The sequence below is a fragment of the Lacerta agilis genome, chromosome 6, assembly GCF_009819535.1.
Source record: "Lacerta agilis isolate rLacAgi1 chromosome 6, rLacAgi1.pri, whole genome shotgun sequence".
Taxonomy (NCBI): Eukaryota; Metazoa; Chordata; class Lepidosauria; order Squamata; family Lacertidae; genus Lacerta; species Lacerta agilis.
Window position 1 is genome coordinate 56,631,903 of NC_046317.1, and position 17,381 is coordinate 56,649,283.

At 41.0% G+C, this 17,381-nt stretch overlaps 1 protein-coding gene across 3 annotated transcripts in view; it reads left to right on the forward strand.

The window, feature by feature from the left end:
• The window catches only part of RASSF5 (Ras association domain family member 5), a 108,790-nt gene that overhangs the window by 55,742 nt on the left and 35,667 nt on the right, over positions 1–17,381 (forward strand). Inside the window, exon 1 of one of the 3 annotated variants that reach the window (XM_033152874.1) lies at positions 6,773–7,219. The exons of the other annotated variants lie outside the window; for them this stretch is intronic. Coding sequence (XP_033008765.1) covers positions 7,100–7,219 — 120 coding nt within the window. The 5' untranslated portion in view covers positions 6,773–7,099. Of the gene's footprint in view, positions 1–6,772; positions 7,220–17,381 lie in introns of those variants that run through there. 3 annotated transcript variants of the gene reach the window in all.

Genomic DNA, 17,381 nt, shown 5'->3' on the forward strand with positions numbered 1-17,381 from the left:
ACTTAAAATTTGCCATCTAAAGATGGTAACCGTAATCCATCCTTCAGAAACAAAGGCTTTTACTGGTGCCCCTAGGCAGGCGCCTCAGACTCTGAGCTTTCATTAAAACAAACAAGCAAACCCTAATTCTCTAGCCCTCCTAGAAAGAAAGTTTAGGGGGCAAAAATGTGTGTGTACCTTCTAAGTGATTTGTGTGAAATGAGAGTGTGGTGTGGGCTACCTTCTACAGTATATATTTTCTATATATATTTTCTGGTACTGAGGAATGCTCCCTATTGCTGCTAGACGGCGACAGCATCAGTGTGCGTAAAATCAGGATTGTGCAATCTTCACAAACGGGACCAGCAGGACATCGCTGACTTCCTGTGGAAAACGCAAGGTTGTTGCTGGTGGATGTCTCTCTAATTTTGTTGTGCTACATTCCCCATGGCAACCATTTGACGTTATGCCATTCCCCTGCTGCTCTACAACTATTTTGTGACTTGCACCCTCTGTACTCTCAAAATTTGGGAAATGTGCCCCCCCCTGGTTTACTTGCTGTATGGAGTGATAATCATAGCTGGAATTGGGAAGGGTTGTTTTGCCTTCTGCAGTATTATGTGGCTCTTAACAGCTTGGCTCTCATGCTGTGAGTGTTTGGATATTTCATATTGCTCAGGAGTGCTGAACCTGTGGCCCTTCGGATGCTTTTGGATGGCAGCTCCCATGACCCTTGGCCAGCTTGGGCAATGAACAGGGATGGTGGAAGATATGGACCAGCAAAGTCTGGTGGGCCCCAGGTTCCCCACCCCTGCTATAGTTGTTGCTTTATCCTCATATCTTAATATGGCTTGTAGTTGGGATACACTATCCCATAAGATGGTTGGTGTACATGTGGCTCTAGTGCACTAACCATACTGTCTTTGTGAAGCACAGCAATTGGGCTAACATGCTCTTTCTAATATCCCACCATGACATAAATTGTGTAGCCTTTTGCAAGTTGTAGAGGTCATTGAATGGGGGACAGGTCTGAAAAAAATCCAGTCTAGCCCCACTTCCTCCACTGTCCTAAGGCAAATGTATGTGGGGTGGAGGGAGGAATAGGGGGGGGGGAGTTGGGTATCGCCTTCCCTCTCCTTCCTGTCAAACTTGGCAGGTCTTTATTTAGCTTTATATGCACACAGCAGATTTTAAAGCTACCAGGGCATCTTTACCTTGATCTGTGACTTTCCTAGCCTTACTCACACATCACTCTGTGTTCTGGCTACATGTGGTGGGGAGCAGTGACCCCTTGATGGCTCCGCTGATGGCTGTATGTATAGATCAGAGGCCTACATTTGTACAGTCCATGCAGCTAGGTCTGATCCACACAGTTAGTCACATCTGAATATTGCTCATATTGCATCTTGACTTTGCCAAAGTGAGAAGCTTAATTTGGATCATGGACCTTCATCCTCTACTTCAGTAGCTATGACTCATACCATTCTCCTACATTGACATTTGCATTTAGCTAGAAGTATGTTTTATTTAATTGCTAAATGCCCATGCTTTCATCTTCTGGCTTGAATAAATGTCTTTTCCTTTAGATATATTTAACTTCTAGCTTGGGTCATTTTGAAACACCTACACTCGCCTGCTTGCTGTTCTGGTCTTAAGATGTGGAGTTATAAAGCGATTTCTCAGGAGGCTTGGAAAGGTGACCAACACTGACTAATTTGGGAAGAACGTGGGCTGTCAAACTTCAGTTAATGTGCCACATACACCTGATCAGCATCTTCGGTTTTCTCCTGGATGTAGCAAACTAATAGAAGGTGGCAGTGATTGAAGTGCCAGCATTAAAACTGATGACCCTAATCTGATTTTGATCTGTAGAAAGTCACTCCAAGGCTGCAGTTGAATGGGGGAAAGTGGAAACCTTGCTTGGACAGGTGGGGCCTCTGTCAGTAACAACAACACAGTCTTTCAGATTGTGAGTCAGCAAACAGGGACCGTCTTGTTTTTGTTAATGATACTAAGCCACTCTGGGAGCTGTTTGCTGAAGAGCAAGTTAAAGATATAAAACTTGTTTTGAAGAAATAAGGTGCAGCGCCGGAGTAATGTCATTGTTTTAGTGTTGCTGAGCTCACATCCCATCCAAAGCACTTTGAAATGCAGGAGCGGCAGGTTGGGATTGCAAGCTAGAAATAATAACAACTATGCAAATTGTGTATGAGAGGAGAAGTGGATGCTTTGCAGCTGATGAGTTTCTGTTGATGCAAGGCTGAGAACATGAGAAACGAGGCTGCTCCAAGGATGATGACAAGCTTGTGCAAGTTTGCAAGCTGTGCCATTCTTGTCAACTTGAACATTCTAGAAATGTCTACAAAAAGTTTTGCTTAAATACTGTGTATGTCCTTATCTGGTCATTAATAACTTATTTAACTTCTTAGAAGTTTTTTTTAAAAAAACAACAATGCAAAACAAACCCTATAGAAGTTCCTTGCATTTGCACCAGTGATATTTTACTGACATAGCACATTCCAGCTTCACACCTAGCCCAGTTTTGTAGATAAAAGTCTGCAGTTAATAATGTAAGAAGTGGACCAGGTCATGGCTTATCTATTTACTCAAGTATCCTTCCTACAGTGCTCTGCTAAATGCTTCCAGAAAGCCCACAAGCAGGGGGAATAAAGTCAGCAGCCTTCTTCCACTGTCCCCAGGTATTCAGAGGTACACTGACCCAGAGCAAGGACAGTTCCTTTAGCTATCATAGCCTTTGATATACCTCACCTCAGTCAATTATGTTTAATCCCCATAAAAAACTATATGACACACTTTTCAGGCATTATGTTCCTTATGATTACAATCATATAGACCATGAGAGCAGCTGGCCCTGCTCCTGCCATTGCATCTCCAGTGACCTAGCTCTGCTGCCATCCTTGTTTTGAAAGTCTGAAGCAAGGAATCTGTTCTGTGTGCAGAGACTCCCCACGCATTTGAGAACCCTGCCAACATAGGAGCCAACTCCTAGGGGTCGTAGGGTCTTCGGCCCCCATAGTAAAATATTTGAGGGGGTTGGGCCCCCACAAAGTTGATGGGCATTCCCATTCAAATGGTGTGTGTGCACTGCATCATGTGATCAGTTATGCGGGGCAGGGCTAACCTGGGCCCCCACAATATTTTATTCAAGTCGGCACCCCTGCCTGCCAATGTGGGATTGCAGTCAGGTGAGGAGTTGAATGCCCAAATAGGGGTTGATTCCATAGTCCTCTCCGCATCTTGTGGCAGTGATTTACATGTATTAGTTATGCATTGTATTTGCCTGTTTATTAAATTTTATATGCCACATTTTCTCCCAAGGAGTTCAAGGCGATGTACATGGTTCCTCCCCTCTATTTTATCTTCACAGAAACCCTTTGAGTTAGGTTAGGCTGAGAAATAGTGACTGACCCAAGGTCACACAATGAGCTTCATGAGGCTGATTCAAACCCTGGCCTCCCAAGTCAAAGTCCAGCACTCTAACCATTACACCACACTGGCTCTCATTATATATGGAAAATAACTGTATTCTGTCTATCCCAAATCTACTGCTATTCAGTTAACAAACACCAGGACAGCTTAAAATATTGAAAACAGGAAGTATTCTACCTCCAGAATCAGTGGCAGCATGGCTCTGGGGAACAAACATTATGCCCTGCTTGAAGGCTTCCCATATTTGGCCACTGTCAGAAATGGGATGCTGAACTAGATAGGCTTTGGCTCTGACCCAGCAGGGCTCTCCTTATGTTCTTACATGTAGCTTCAGTTCAGCTTACAATACCAAATGGAAACACTGAAAGATAGAAATTTGAAAGATAAACTAATTATACAATCTGAGGCAGGGAAGATCAACTTGTAAAGCCAAGCAAAATCTGAAAACAGCAAAGGCAACAAGAGTCGCAAACATTACTAACAGTTAACGATATGGGAGGACATGACGGGTTTTGCCTGGCACCTAGAGCTTGCAGGGAAGGCAACCCAGCACATACATCTTTTTTTGGGGGGGGGTGTTCCATGGCTTGGGCACTACTATTGAAAAGGACTGAAGTCTAACTTCTGAAGGTGGCACCGCTCAAAGAAAGGCCTCAACTCAAACTCGTATGCAGGTTTATTTGGGAAAATATGGCTGTTTGTAGATTCCTGGGCCCCAAGGCATTTAAACTTCACTACTTAATGCAGCAGTCCAAATATATCAATACCATAGATTTAGTTTAACAGTGTCATGATACTAGTCATTGCATTTTTTTACCCTATTCCAAATGCCTTTTTTAAAGAAGCCGCACAGTATAAACTAAGGCTTTTTAATTGAGCTGTCAACCATCATTTCAATATTTCTTTCCTGTATAGTCACTGCTATCCCATCAATGTGTACAAGACTTACTCATTTTTTTTTTTTTGCCCTGGTGTGTCTTGCTTTAGTACGTAGGTTCTTGTTGGTTGTCAAAGTATAACCAGAATATTGCAAGATGCTGAAGAACCTTGCAATACCTTGCAAGAAGGATTAGCTGTGAAGTGGTGGCCAGTAGAGGCTGGTGCCCATTAGGACTAATAGGGTGGAAGGCAGGGAAACCAACAGCAGGTGGTGCCAGAGGCAATAGCAAGTGAAGCTGGAGTCAATGATAGATGGAGCTAACTCATTCTGGTTTTGTCCCCATCCTCCTCCCTGCTGAGTTCTATCTACATGGGCAACACTGAGCTTGAGGAGGAGGAAGAGACTGGCATCCAGTGTCACCCACTGGGCTGGTTGCAAGTAAGGAGGCAGGCAGAAGGGGGCTGGTTGGGGGCAGGCTGAGTTTGGCGGGACAGTGCTCCATTTCCCTTATTGCACCAGCCTCCACTGGTCGTAACTGTGTAGATCCTATAGAAGGCTTTGTGTTAAGACTCCTTAGATTTTCAAAACAGCTTTTGAAAATGAGATTATATTTCATAAATATTGTAAGCACAATTTCTTAGGGAAGTCAAAGAATGGGAGAGAGTGCTTTTAGTTTCTGCTTTAGAATGCATCCAAGCACTAAGTTCAGGATACTGTGACCCGCCTGGCATGAAGGTGGAGGGGTTAGGCGTGGGTAGCTCCATGGCAGCAAATCTGGGAGCTGCATTTGGTTCTCCTTAAACAGGAGTGAGAAGTGGCAGCTAACCCTGCTGCACTGGGAGACTTATCTTTCCCTTCAACAGCATTATTAGGTGTCAGGTGTGGAAGCAAACAAGTGGGAAAGGAGGAGCATGACACATGCGGAGGGAGTGTACTTATATGTGGAGAATGACCACAGATGCATTTTTAAATGTTCCAGTTACAGGTGGGTAGCCATGTTGGTCTGCCATAGTCAAAACAAAATAAAAAATTCTTTCCACTTCAAGTGTGCATGCACACGAAAGCTCATACCAAGAACAAACTTAGTTGGTCTCTAAGGTGCTACTGGAAAGAATTTTTTTATTTTGTTTTAAAATGCTGTTTTTGCAAAGGAATGTGCATGCTGAACTTTATGTAACTGGACAGGTGGCCTGTGGAGAACTTGGGGGGTGGGGTGGGCAGGGGGGGGGTAGGCTTTTGCTTCAAAGCACATGCCAGTATTCTTGGAGACAGTTAACCTGGCGGCTCAGATGCTGAAGGAAGGAAGGTGGTTAGTTCAACTGAGCAGGACTTCAGCCTAACCTTTGAGAAATCAAAGGCAGTAAAATATTCTGGGCTTTTCGACTTAGGCTCAAAAGAACTGTGCTTCAAGTGCCTCTAACAGAGCAATAGGTGACAAATGGAAAAGTCTAACCTGATGAATGGCGATTGCTAAGGTTATGATCAAAACTGCCATTTCTTTTTGTGCCAGCTATGCTGAAAAATCATCCTGACTGTTCTAAAATTAGCTGCAGAACACAAGAGGCACTGGCTGGTTCCTTCACTGGTGTGTTGCTAGGGGAATCTATCCATCTCTCTCTCTCTCATTTTGCACCAATCCAACTGGTTAGTTTTTAGGGCTGGGACTGAGTGTAGAAGCACCATCGTGACAGGTGGCATATTGCGTCTCTAGAGATTAGGTTTTTTTTTGTTTTTAAATCTCCAATAGATGTCTAACTTCTACTTTTAAAGGTGAATGGGAGGTGCTGTTTGTAGACTTCTAAGTAGCCTTGCTCTACATCACCACACCCCATGACCATTCCTAGCTTTTACCACTGTAGGGTTTGTTTGTTTTTACAAAACAACAACAACAACAACAACTAGTTAAAACAGTTTCTGGGCAAAGATGAAATGGATGAGGTTGGTTTTGGACAGCTTTTGTGCAAGATAAGGAATGCATTAAATTACCAAACGATATGCACCTGGAGAGCAGTGTATTGGAGGTTTGTTAAGTGATATATTTTTAATCAGCCGCTCTCATCTCTGTGTCCCTACCTTTTGTGAATGTTGTTATGGACACTGAGGAGCTAAGAGAGGCTGTCTCCACCCCTGATGGTGTAACTCGACTTGTCTCTGTGTGTGTCTCAAACGGTGCCAATCAAAATCAGCTGAGATGCTGACAGCCTCCCCGTTAAGAACCCGCTGCAGAAACTGTGTGAGAAATCTTGCAAGAGGAAGTGGCTCAACTCTGCTCGACAGAAAGCAAGCAGGAAGGGGGTGGGGGAGAAGGAGGGAGGTGATGCCGTTCTCGCAACCAGCCTCCGTGGGCTGCAGGCAGGAGAATCAAGCCACAGATGGGGAATGAGTTTGTGAGCAGCCGCCGCCACAACCACCAGCAGCAGCAGCAGCACCAGCACCAGCAGCAGCAGCGAAGCCCCTTCGGGTCTGGCACCACCCTCTCCAATGCTTAGTCCGAGAAGGGAGGTTGGTGGCTGAAGAGAGGAGAGGTGATCCCCAGCAAGGCTCGTTTCTCCCTTAAAGGAGACGTCACCGGGTTTGCTGAGCAGAGAAAACTGTTGCAAAGCATGGCAAGAGGGAGCTGGAGAGGCTGAAGCCGTGCTTGCTTGCTTGCTGCTGCTGCTGTTGTGATTGCCTGGAACTGGATTGGGAAACAGCGCTGCTGCCGCAGTGAGCGGAGAATCCGATGGTTACCTGGCTCTCTGGCTCATTGGAGGGCTTCACGTGCGCCCAGGACCCGGGATCCCCTCTTGGATGACGGTCGACAACAGCATGAGCAGTGGCTACTGTAGTTTGGATGAAGACTTGGAGGACTGTTTTTTCACAGCCAGGACCACCTTATTTAGGAGCGCTCAGAGCAAATTTGCCGCACAGGTAACGAGCTGTATGGGAATTCTGTAGCAAACCCCCCCCCCCCCCAGAATCAGTATGCAAAATCTATTTCTGGCTGTGAACATTTAATGATATTCTAGATGCATTCATTTTACCGTCGTTGCAGTGCATGGGTAGCCTTGCTCAGTTGCAATGGCTTGAAAGCTCAGCCTATCTTAATGTCTTTTCCCTCTTTCAAACTCTGATCCCTTCATAGTCGTCAAAGTGCTTGACTTTGACACCTGTTAACTCTGACATTCAAGGAACAGCAGTCTCACCGAGACCATGTAGTTGTCCTTCACATATAATATTTCTGAACATCTACCTTCTCAAAGGGTGTGTGAGATCGGTTGCTAAACTGAATGAATGACATTGAACTGTATCGTCAGCACATTAAGCCTAGTGAGACAGTGCCAGTGTTTCGTTTAATTTAAAAAAATGCATTGTTGCTTGGAAGATTTTTATCCTGGTGTGGATATAATGAGTCAGAGACTGTTGGCTAACTTGCATATACATGTAATTATGATTCTCAGAGCTGATGGGCATATTCCACTGCTCCATATAGTCATATAAACCTAAAAGGGAAAAATTTGTCTGCTCCTCTGGTTTTACATGGGTTTTAGAACTACAAGGTTACAACAAAATAAAATGAATTAAGCTAATCTTGCCCTTTTTACTTCTACCATGCAATGTATTTGCAGTGACTGTAATGACTAAATGAAGGCTTAGCAGGGTGGATTCAGTTAAAATCATGGAGATTTAAAATTGCCACAAAAAGAGCAATATAAATCCAGCTTCCCGTGTTGTAATCTGCATATTTCCTGAACGTATGCAGCAGCAAATTAGTATGTGTGACAGTTAAAACACAGTGGTTTTTACTCATTTATGAGGAAAAGGGGACAGTTGTGAAATTAATGGGTTTCTTTGCACACATGCATTGAGTGAGATCACTTACTCTGAGGATTAAGTGCTCAGAACTTTCCAGAAGTAATGGCTTATAGTTACTGGGTAGAACAGTGAAAGTAAATGCTGAAACTGTTTAGCTGGTACAGTAGTGTCATAAATATTCATAATTTTGAGAAATGAACACTTTGCAGAACTCAAGCTCTTTTTTGTGGGTTTTGGGATGATTCAGGATTGTGTCTCCTGGGTCCTAGCACCTGTGTCAGTTCTTGGGCCCAGTAGGAAGATGACAAGAAGAGCAATACATAAGCTGTTGTTGTGTCTCTAATGTTCAATCTCAAAAGTTAAAACTTTTTTTCCTGCCAATCTTAATGCTTTTATATAAAATATTAATGAACAGATTGATGGAGAACCACCCATTTCTCTTTAACAGACTAGTCAGGTAAATGTCAGCATATTTCTATTAAATTTAGGTTTCATTTTAGAGCTGGATACTTTTGAACAGAAAAAATACCATAGCTGAAACAAAACAATGTTCTGTTTTTGTTTTTTGTTTTTTTTAAAAAACACTTAACATTTTATCTTTTATGTATCACTTCTCCTCCTCCTCCTCCTCCTCCTCCTCCTCCTTTTCTTCTTTACTGAATTTATGGGTATATACCACCCTATGCCCGCAGGTCTCAGGGCGGTTCGCATAAACAGATTACAGTATATAAAATTAAAATAAAAGCAATAACCCAATAATACCCCCCCTCCAAAGAGCCACATTTTAAAAGGGTATGGGATGTAAATCAGATCACCCAAAGGCCTGGTTGAAAAGGAACATTTTTGCCTGGTGCCTAAAGGTATATAGCGAAGGCGCCAGGCGAACTTCCCTGGAGAGAGCATTCCACAGACGGGGAGCCACTGCAGAGAAGGCCCGTTCTCGTGTTGCCTCCCTCCGGACTTTCACCCTGAGGCTTAGACTTTCAGGCTTAGGCTTTTAGCAAGAGGTCAACAACCATATACTGTCCAGCCTTGTACAGGCACCCCCTCCCCACTTAGGCATGTTCTACTCGCATGCTACCACATATACGCATGGTGCTGGGAAATAAATAAATAGAATCATGCCAGGAAATGGTGGGAGAGAGCTGAAGAGTCCTTATAGCTTGAAAGGAGACTCCCCGGAGCCCAAAGAGGATGTCACTGAGGGCAGATGACACCCCAAAGACACCTGAGGTGCAGTGGGGCTTTCTTTAAGCTGCTCAGCCTCCCTGCCTAACAGCTGATGGGCAAAGTAGCACAGCCACCGCTGCCACCGCTTTCCCACACCTCCTCCACTTGGTCCCAGAGCTTCAACTTTAGATATTTTGCTACCAATTGGAGAGGGAGCAGGAGATAAAGCTGGAGAGCTGGGGGAAATAGGCATTTAGAGGTGTTTTAGAGGATGTTCCCCACTTTATGCAATTTTACTTACCGTAGGTGCGTGATGGCCCAGAACATAACCTCCACATAAGTGAGGGGACGCCTGTGTTACTCTCAGGACTAGATCTATTCCAAAAGAGAATGCTATGAAACAGTATGAAGATTAGGCACATATTTGCAGTTGTTCCAGTTCTATCAATATATTTGTGTTTATATGATTTCAAGGACTTGGAGGTAATAAAGTAGAGGCTTCCTTGCCTTGGCATATTCCACCCCTACCTTTCGTGTCCCATCATGATTAAAACTAATTTTGCAAATTATGATAAATTGTACCATGGAAAATCTAAATGTAGGCTCAGATCCATGCTGCTATGACAAATTATACATGCACACCATCCACATCAGTGTGACACTCCCAGCTATATGCTGGATAGTGTCCATGATACTTTTGTATCCTGGTGCAGATTTGAAACTTGGCTTAGCCACACGAGTGCTCATGTAGTCATTTTTTTTTAAGGGCTACACTCTTGCGCACAACAATGTCCCTGACTTCAAGAATATTTTCACATCTTTACAAGTCCATTTTAACCTGGGCAGTTGGCTCTTGTCCCTCCAGTACCAGAGTGAGCTTCTCCAAGTTTTTTGCTTTTATAAAAAGGAAGTAGACGGGTTCTTCTCCAGGCAGTGACCCAGTCCTTCCCCTTCATTATCATTACACGTTGACTGAGGCACTGAAGCAAGATCAGGGTTGATAACTCTGAAGCGGTAAGGGGGAAGTCACTTGCACAGAAAGGATTGTTTCTATGCTACGTTGGTTCCCCAACCAGCTAGGTTTGTCTAAAGAGAAAGGAAAGACATTTTAGACAGGAGTCTAGTTTTGCACCGGAAAAGGAACCCTAAAGCATTGAAAGATGTGGATCAGTGTAAAACGAGCATCGGGTGAAGTCCCTTGCATAGAAGTTTGAGCCTAAAGCTGCTTTTAGCTCTAGAGGAGGAAGTGATGTCATACCTCAGTGGTCGTCGGCTTCTGTGTGTGGAGAAATGTATTTCAATTGATTTTTGTGCCCTTTCAGTGCCAGAAAGAATCATTGTTTGGGGCTCATCTTTCTAAAAAGTGTTGCAAGCATATTTTACAGATCTATTCTTGCCACGTGGTTTGGTGCCGTTCCACAGTGCAGGCCACACTCTCCTCTTTTCCTGCTTCTTTCATACCCCCCCCCCACCCAACTATTCTCTTTGGATTTCCTGTGAACCAGAAGGGATTTTTCTTTAGGTTAGTTTAATAACCTGCCTAATCTGCTGCCATTTTTCCTTTAAAAAAAGGCTTTGACTGAGTCATGTCTGTAGGCAATCTAAAAGATCAAAATCTTCTATATGTTTCTACTCCAGTGCACATGTTGTTCCTTTCTTTTTGTGTGGAGGCTAGAAATGTAGAAACAGCCAGACAGTATCAATGAGTTGGCCTATCTAGCCAAAATTTCCTCTTTCTGAAATGATGGCTAGCACCAGATGCTTCAGAGGAGGGTGCAAGAGCACACAGATAACTCACACTCCATTATGTGGGATAATTTGCCTCCGTTTAAGAAATTCTGAAATCATTAGTGACTTTGGACTTAAGCCTGGAACATGGGGGTTGGTTTCTCTCTTTCACTGATAACACGAACTATTTGCATTCTGTTTTGTGTGAGAATTGCTGAAAAACTGAAAAGTCAAGTTTGGGGCAAGGTCAGTTAGACCGTGACTGTCTTTGCCAGAGCTTCATGGCATTTCTTCTATGAACATTCAGTTGTATCAACAAGCTTACCTATAGTTTATTCTTTGATGGCCAACCTACGAGAAATATCTCCAGAAAGCAACAAGACAAGTTGTTTGAGCTTATGCTGGTATGAATAGATAAGTAAAGTGGAAGGTGTTCCATGTTGCTGTACCAGTGCCTGATCTATGCTTCAACCCTGGTGGCAATGCAGTGCCATGAGTTGCAGCACTGTGCTCATGGGCAATTCCTGTGTCCGGCTGTGTCCCAGCTGCAAGTGAACCATAAGCGGGTAGATTCAAATGTAATTTACTTTTGTACAAATTCTTGTGTTGTGGGGACTGGCGTTCTTGATGAATTATTCCTTGGTATGTGTGTAGCATCACATTGCATTTAATGGGAATTGTAAGTAGCTAGCTTCTCCCTCCCCTGGCTTTTGGGTGGCTGGAGGGTATAATTTAAGACTTTTAAGAAACTGTTGCCGTCACCCTTAGAGGGACTATTAAAACTGTATGATTACTTTTGACACAGATTATTGTTGGAAGGTTTAACAACATGACTGGCATGTACTGAACAGTGGAAGTAACTTGCCCCTTGCAGCACTCAGCATTCTTAGGGAAGTGAATGTCAAATTATGGTAAAAAGGATTTAGGAACAAATCATGTCCTAATAGGGTAAAAGAGCAGATGATTTACAAAAGGGTAATTGATAATCTCAAAAGCACTTGATCACCTTAAGAACCTCCTGCTGGGCTGTTGGAATGAAGCTGATTGCTTATGGTAGGAAGGGTGGGAATAATTGCATATTGTATGTAACCAATAGGAAGCTTTTCTTATTTCTGCCACAATTGTGAATCACATACAAAACTAAATGCTCCCTGACTCCAGGTTTTAAATGCAAGCTGTTTGGTTAAACATGGGTCTCTCAGTGTGGATGGAGTTTCCCCCCCGCACCTCCAAGAATCTTCTGGGATCATTATTAGAGGTGGGAAACAGGTGCAGCCTTTAAATATGGCCTTTGTACAACTCTTGGGGAGACATACAGAATGCCAGGAGCACCAGCTTTGTTTGGGGAGGTTCTGCATATAGGAGACTTTTGAGAAGAAAGGGAAAAGCTGTATATATGGGGGGTGCAAATGTCAAAAGATCTGTAACCTCTCATTATTTCAACAGAACTGTGCAGGGGAAACCATGCTGGCTTTCCTAGCACTTGACCCTTTTGTCTCTCCAAGTGCAGACTAATCACCGGGGATGTATGTTACAGTGAAACTGAACCTGCAACCTAATACTAAGGTCTCTTGTTGTGGGTGGTTCTGTAGTGCTCTGTCTTATAATGAAATTCAATAGGGACTGTAATTCTGAGATGCATAGGATTATGGCACCTGAATCTTCTAACACAGACTGATGTACTAAGGGTTATATGATGCTTCTTGACCAAACCATAATGTTATATATGATACTTTATATAGATCAACTCTCTTTCTCTCTGTGTGTCTCCATTTATATATATGATTTTTTTATAAAAAAAATGCAGATACATTATAGCTAACTTTTATGTTCCTCTCATCCCTTCCTCTTCCTTTTAGTTTTCCTTCTGTTGACATTTTTCTTGCAGCAATTATTTTGAGCTCCTAAAACAGACGTTGGGAACTTAAATCCTAGTAGAAAACTGTTGGTCCACATGTTGTAAACAGAGGCCAGATTCAAAAAATAATTTACCTGCTAGGACAAGAAGAGCAAAAGGACTGACCCACATAATATATCCAGGACACTAATTTACATCTCTAGCTGAGTGGCAGAGGGAAAAAAAAGGGGAACCCTTGGCTCCTTTTTTTTAAATCACATTTACTTGATTGAATAAATATGAAACTAAAAGCGATCAGCTGGAACGTGAACGGATTGAACAATAAAAAAAAAAGAAATAGGATAACTCACACATTAAGAAAACAGGACTGGGACATTGTTTGTCTCCAGGAAACGCACATAAACAAGAAGCATGAAAGAGTATTAAAAAATGGGAAATTAGGATTAGAATTTATTACATCACACCAATGTAAGAAAAGAGGGGTAGTGTTCTACGTAAAAGAAAAATGGGAGCCAGAGCTAGTCTGGAATGATAAAGAGGGAAGAATTATAATAATCAAAACAGTGGTAGAAGGGGAAAGATGGTTCTGGGTTGGGATATATGCTCCCAATGGAAGTAAGATTGCTTTCTTTAAAGAGCTGGAAAAACAGCTATTAAACTACCTGGGAGAAAGGATTATAATAATGGGAGATCTGAATGGAGTTACCGACCCCGAACTAGATAAAACAAAAACCAACAAAGGAAAAAAAAGGGATTATAAACTACCAAAAATATTCCCAGAAATGATGGGAAATTTTAATTTGATAGATGCATGGAGATACAAATTCCCCATAAAAAAAGATTTCACCTTCTTCTCGCACAGACATCAAACCGCCAGTAGAATAGATACCATTTGGATGCCGAAAGAACTGATATTAATCACTCAAAAAATAGAAATCGGACCCCAAACATTCTCAGACCACAACCCCATAAAATTGATAATTGACAAAGGAAAACAAGAGAACAACAAAAAATGGAGCTTAAATGTGTTCTTACTAAATAACGACAAAATTAAAAAAGGAGCCCAGGAGACCATGAGAGAATTTTTTGCATTAAATAACAATGGAGAAGTAGAGAGAAAAATAGTGTGGGACGCGGGTAAAGCTGTGGCGAGGGGGTACTTTATTCAGCAAAATATTATAAGCAAAAGAAAAAGAGAAAAAAATAAGGAAGATCTACTAGAAGAAATAAAATCTAAAGAAAAAACACTATATAAAACTGGAAAGAAGGCAGTAGAAAAGGAACTCAAAATCTTAAGAACTCAGTATCAAAATATTATAGACCAGGAATTAGAGCACCAAATCCAGACTTGGAAGTATAGAAACTTTGAATGGGCCAATAAGCCAAATAAATTACTTAGCTGGCAAATGAACAAGAGAAGAAATGAGAAGATTATAAATAAAATAAAATCAGAAGGGAAAGTTATAAATAAGCCAGAGGAAATTATGAGAGTTTTTGAAGATTTCTATAAGGTTTTATATAGAAAAGAAAATATACAGGATAAGGATATTAAAGAATTTCTGAATAAACACAAATTACCGAAAATACCACAAGAAAAAACCAATATGCTGAATAAAGAAATCACCTTAATAGAAATAAAGGAAGCCATCAAAAGTATGAAGAAAGGGAAGTCACCAGGGCCGGATGGGCTCCCAATTGAGTATTACAAGAATTTGGAAGAAATATTAATAACACCAATGAAAGAAATAATGAATGACACCTTTAGGAAAGGGGTTATACCCACATCCTGGGAGGAGGCATTAATCACGCTTATACCCAAACAGACTGCAGACCTAGAATCCCCACAGAATTACAGGCCAATTTCATTGCTGAATTGCGATTATAAAATCTTCGCCAAGATATTGGCCAATAGATTAAACAACATTTTGGAAGACCTAATCCATAAAGACCAAGCTGGTTTTATCAAGGGTAGACAAACAAAAGAAAATATTAGAAATATAGTAAATATAATGGAATGCTTGGAGAACAATAGAGGAAAACAAGCTGCATTATTGTCTCTGGATGCAGATAAAGCCTTTGACAGAGTCTCGTGGAAATTTATGAAGAAAGTATTAAAGGAAGTAAATTTAGGAGAAAATATGGAACGGGCAATTGACATCATCTATGAAAAACAGAAAGCGAAATTAATTATTAACAACAAGTTGACAGAAAATATTGACATAACAAGAGGGACACGGCAAGGCTGCCCCCTATCACCACTCCTCTTTATAATTGTACTAGAAGTCCTATTAAGGAACATAAGGGAGAACGAGAGTATAAGGGGAGTGGTGATAGGAAGGAAGAGACACAAGATCAAAGCCTTTGCCGACGATATAATTATAACCACGGAAGATCCTCTGCATAGCATTCCGAATACACTACAAGTAATTAAAGAGTATGGTAAATTGGCAGGCCTGAAAATAAACTATGATAAAACTAAAATGCTAGTTAAAAATTTGGAAGAAAGAGATAAAATAGAATTAGAAGGATTAACTGGGATAAAAATCTCCAAAAAGTTAAAGTATCTGGGCATCAACATTTCGATTAACAACTTAGATTTGGTGAAAGAAAATTATGGGGAAAAGTGGAAAGAGATAAAGAAAAAACTGGACTTATGGTCGAAATTAAAAATTTCGCTATTAGGTAGAATTTCACTGATTAAAATGGGAGTGTTATCCAAAATGAACTACCTATTTCAAAATCTACCACTGTTAGGAGGCTCAGACCACTTCAAGGAATGGAAGAAAGACATTTCCAGGTTCGTCTGGAACGGCAAAAAACCACGAATCAAATACAAAATTTTAATTGACCAAAGGGAAAGAGGTGGGTTCGGGCTGCCGGACCTTGAGTTATACCACGATGCAGCAGCAATTTACTGGATTAAAGACTGGATTGAGCTAAAAAATAATGATCTGCTAGACTTGGAGAGCGAAGGTCTAGGATTCGGCTGGCACTGGTATCTCACGAAGGAAAAAATCAACAAACAAAATGTATTTATGTTTAATATTATTAGAAAATCATTGTTTACAGTTTGGTCCAAATATAGAAGATTCTTTGAGATGAAAACACCATGGTGGCTTTCCCCCCTGGAAATTGTAACATCCAAAAGGAGAAATATGGAAACCAACTGGCCCACCTACAAAGATATTTTGGAGGAAGTAAATGGCGAAATAAAATTAAAAGATTATAATTCAATCAAAACCTTTTTAACCAGTTGGCTTCAATATTTTCAGTTAAACCAGAGATTTCAGGAAGATAAAAAAATTGGCTTTGAGAAAGGGAAATCGAAAATAGAAGAAATATTATTAGATAAGGAAAAGGATTATATAAAAAACTTATACCATATACTATTAAAATGGGAAACAGAGGATGAACAAATTAAAGAAATGATGATACGATGGGGACAGGACGTGGGGAAACCAATTAAGTTGGAAAAATGGGAAAACCTATGGAAAAGAGATAGTAAATTATCACCAAACTACGACATAAAAGAGAATCTTCTAAAAATGCAATATAGATGGCACTTGACACCCGTCAAGTTAGCCAAAATGTATAAAAACATATCAAACCAATGCTGGAGATGCAAGAAGGAGGTAGGGACCTACCTACATATGTGGTGGTTCTGTAAGGAGATCAAAGTATTTTGGGAGAAGGTGTACATAGAGATGAAAAAAATAATCAGATATCCCTTTAAAAAGAGTATGGAGACCTTTCTACTAGGTATGGTGGGTGATGAATTTCAGTCAAAAGATAGAAAGATAGTCTTGTACGCCACGGTCTCAGCGAGACTATTAATAGCAAGGAATTGGAAAACACAAATTATACCAGAAAAGGAGGATTGGCAACTTAAAATGTTAACATATTATAATTTGGCACAAAAATATGAAGAATTAAAAGGAACAAGTAATCTAGAAAGAGAAGAAAATTGGAAATCATTAAGGGATTATCTTAGCTTACAGGCGGGGAAGGCCAGCCTTCTGACAGATTAATAAAGACCCAAATAATTGAGATTATTAGACTAAGAATAAAGGAGAGATCATGCGGAAAGAGGAAAGAAGAACAACCAGGCAGTGATGGGTAGGCTGAGAAGTCAAGACGGGGGGGGGGGGAGTAGAGGGGAGGGAACGTAGAGATAAGAGGGAAGGGGAAAGAAGCTAAGCGGGAAGAAGATGACATCTCATAATAGTCTAATATGTTCTGTTAAGCAGTTTGCAATTTGACTGGATATGTAAAATAATTGCTTTTATGTTCTTTATTCTTTTTCCTGTAATATGCTTTTTCTTTTTTCTTAACATCTTAAATATTTTGTAATATCTTGAAATAAAATAAAGTTTCTTTTAAAAAAAAAAAAAAAAAAGGACAAGAACACATAAGGCTTGTGAATTTTTAATATTTATTTATTGAATTCCTCTCAAGGGAGCTTAGGACAATGTACAATAAAGAATAAAACAACAAAATGCATCCCCTAAATAAATATAACCA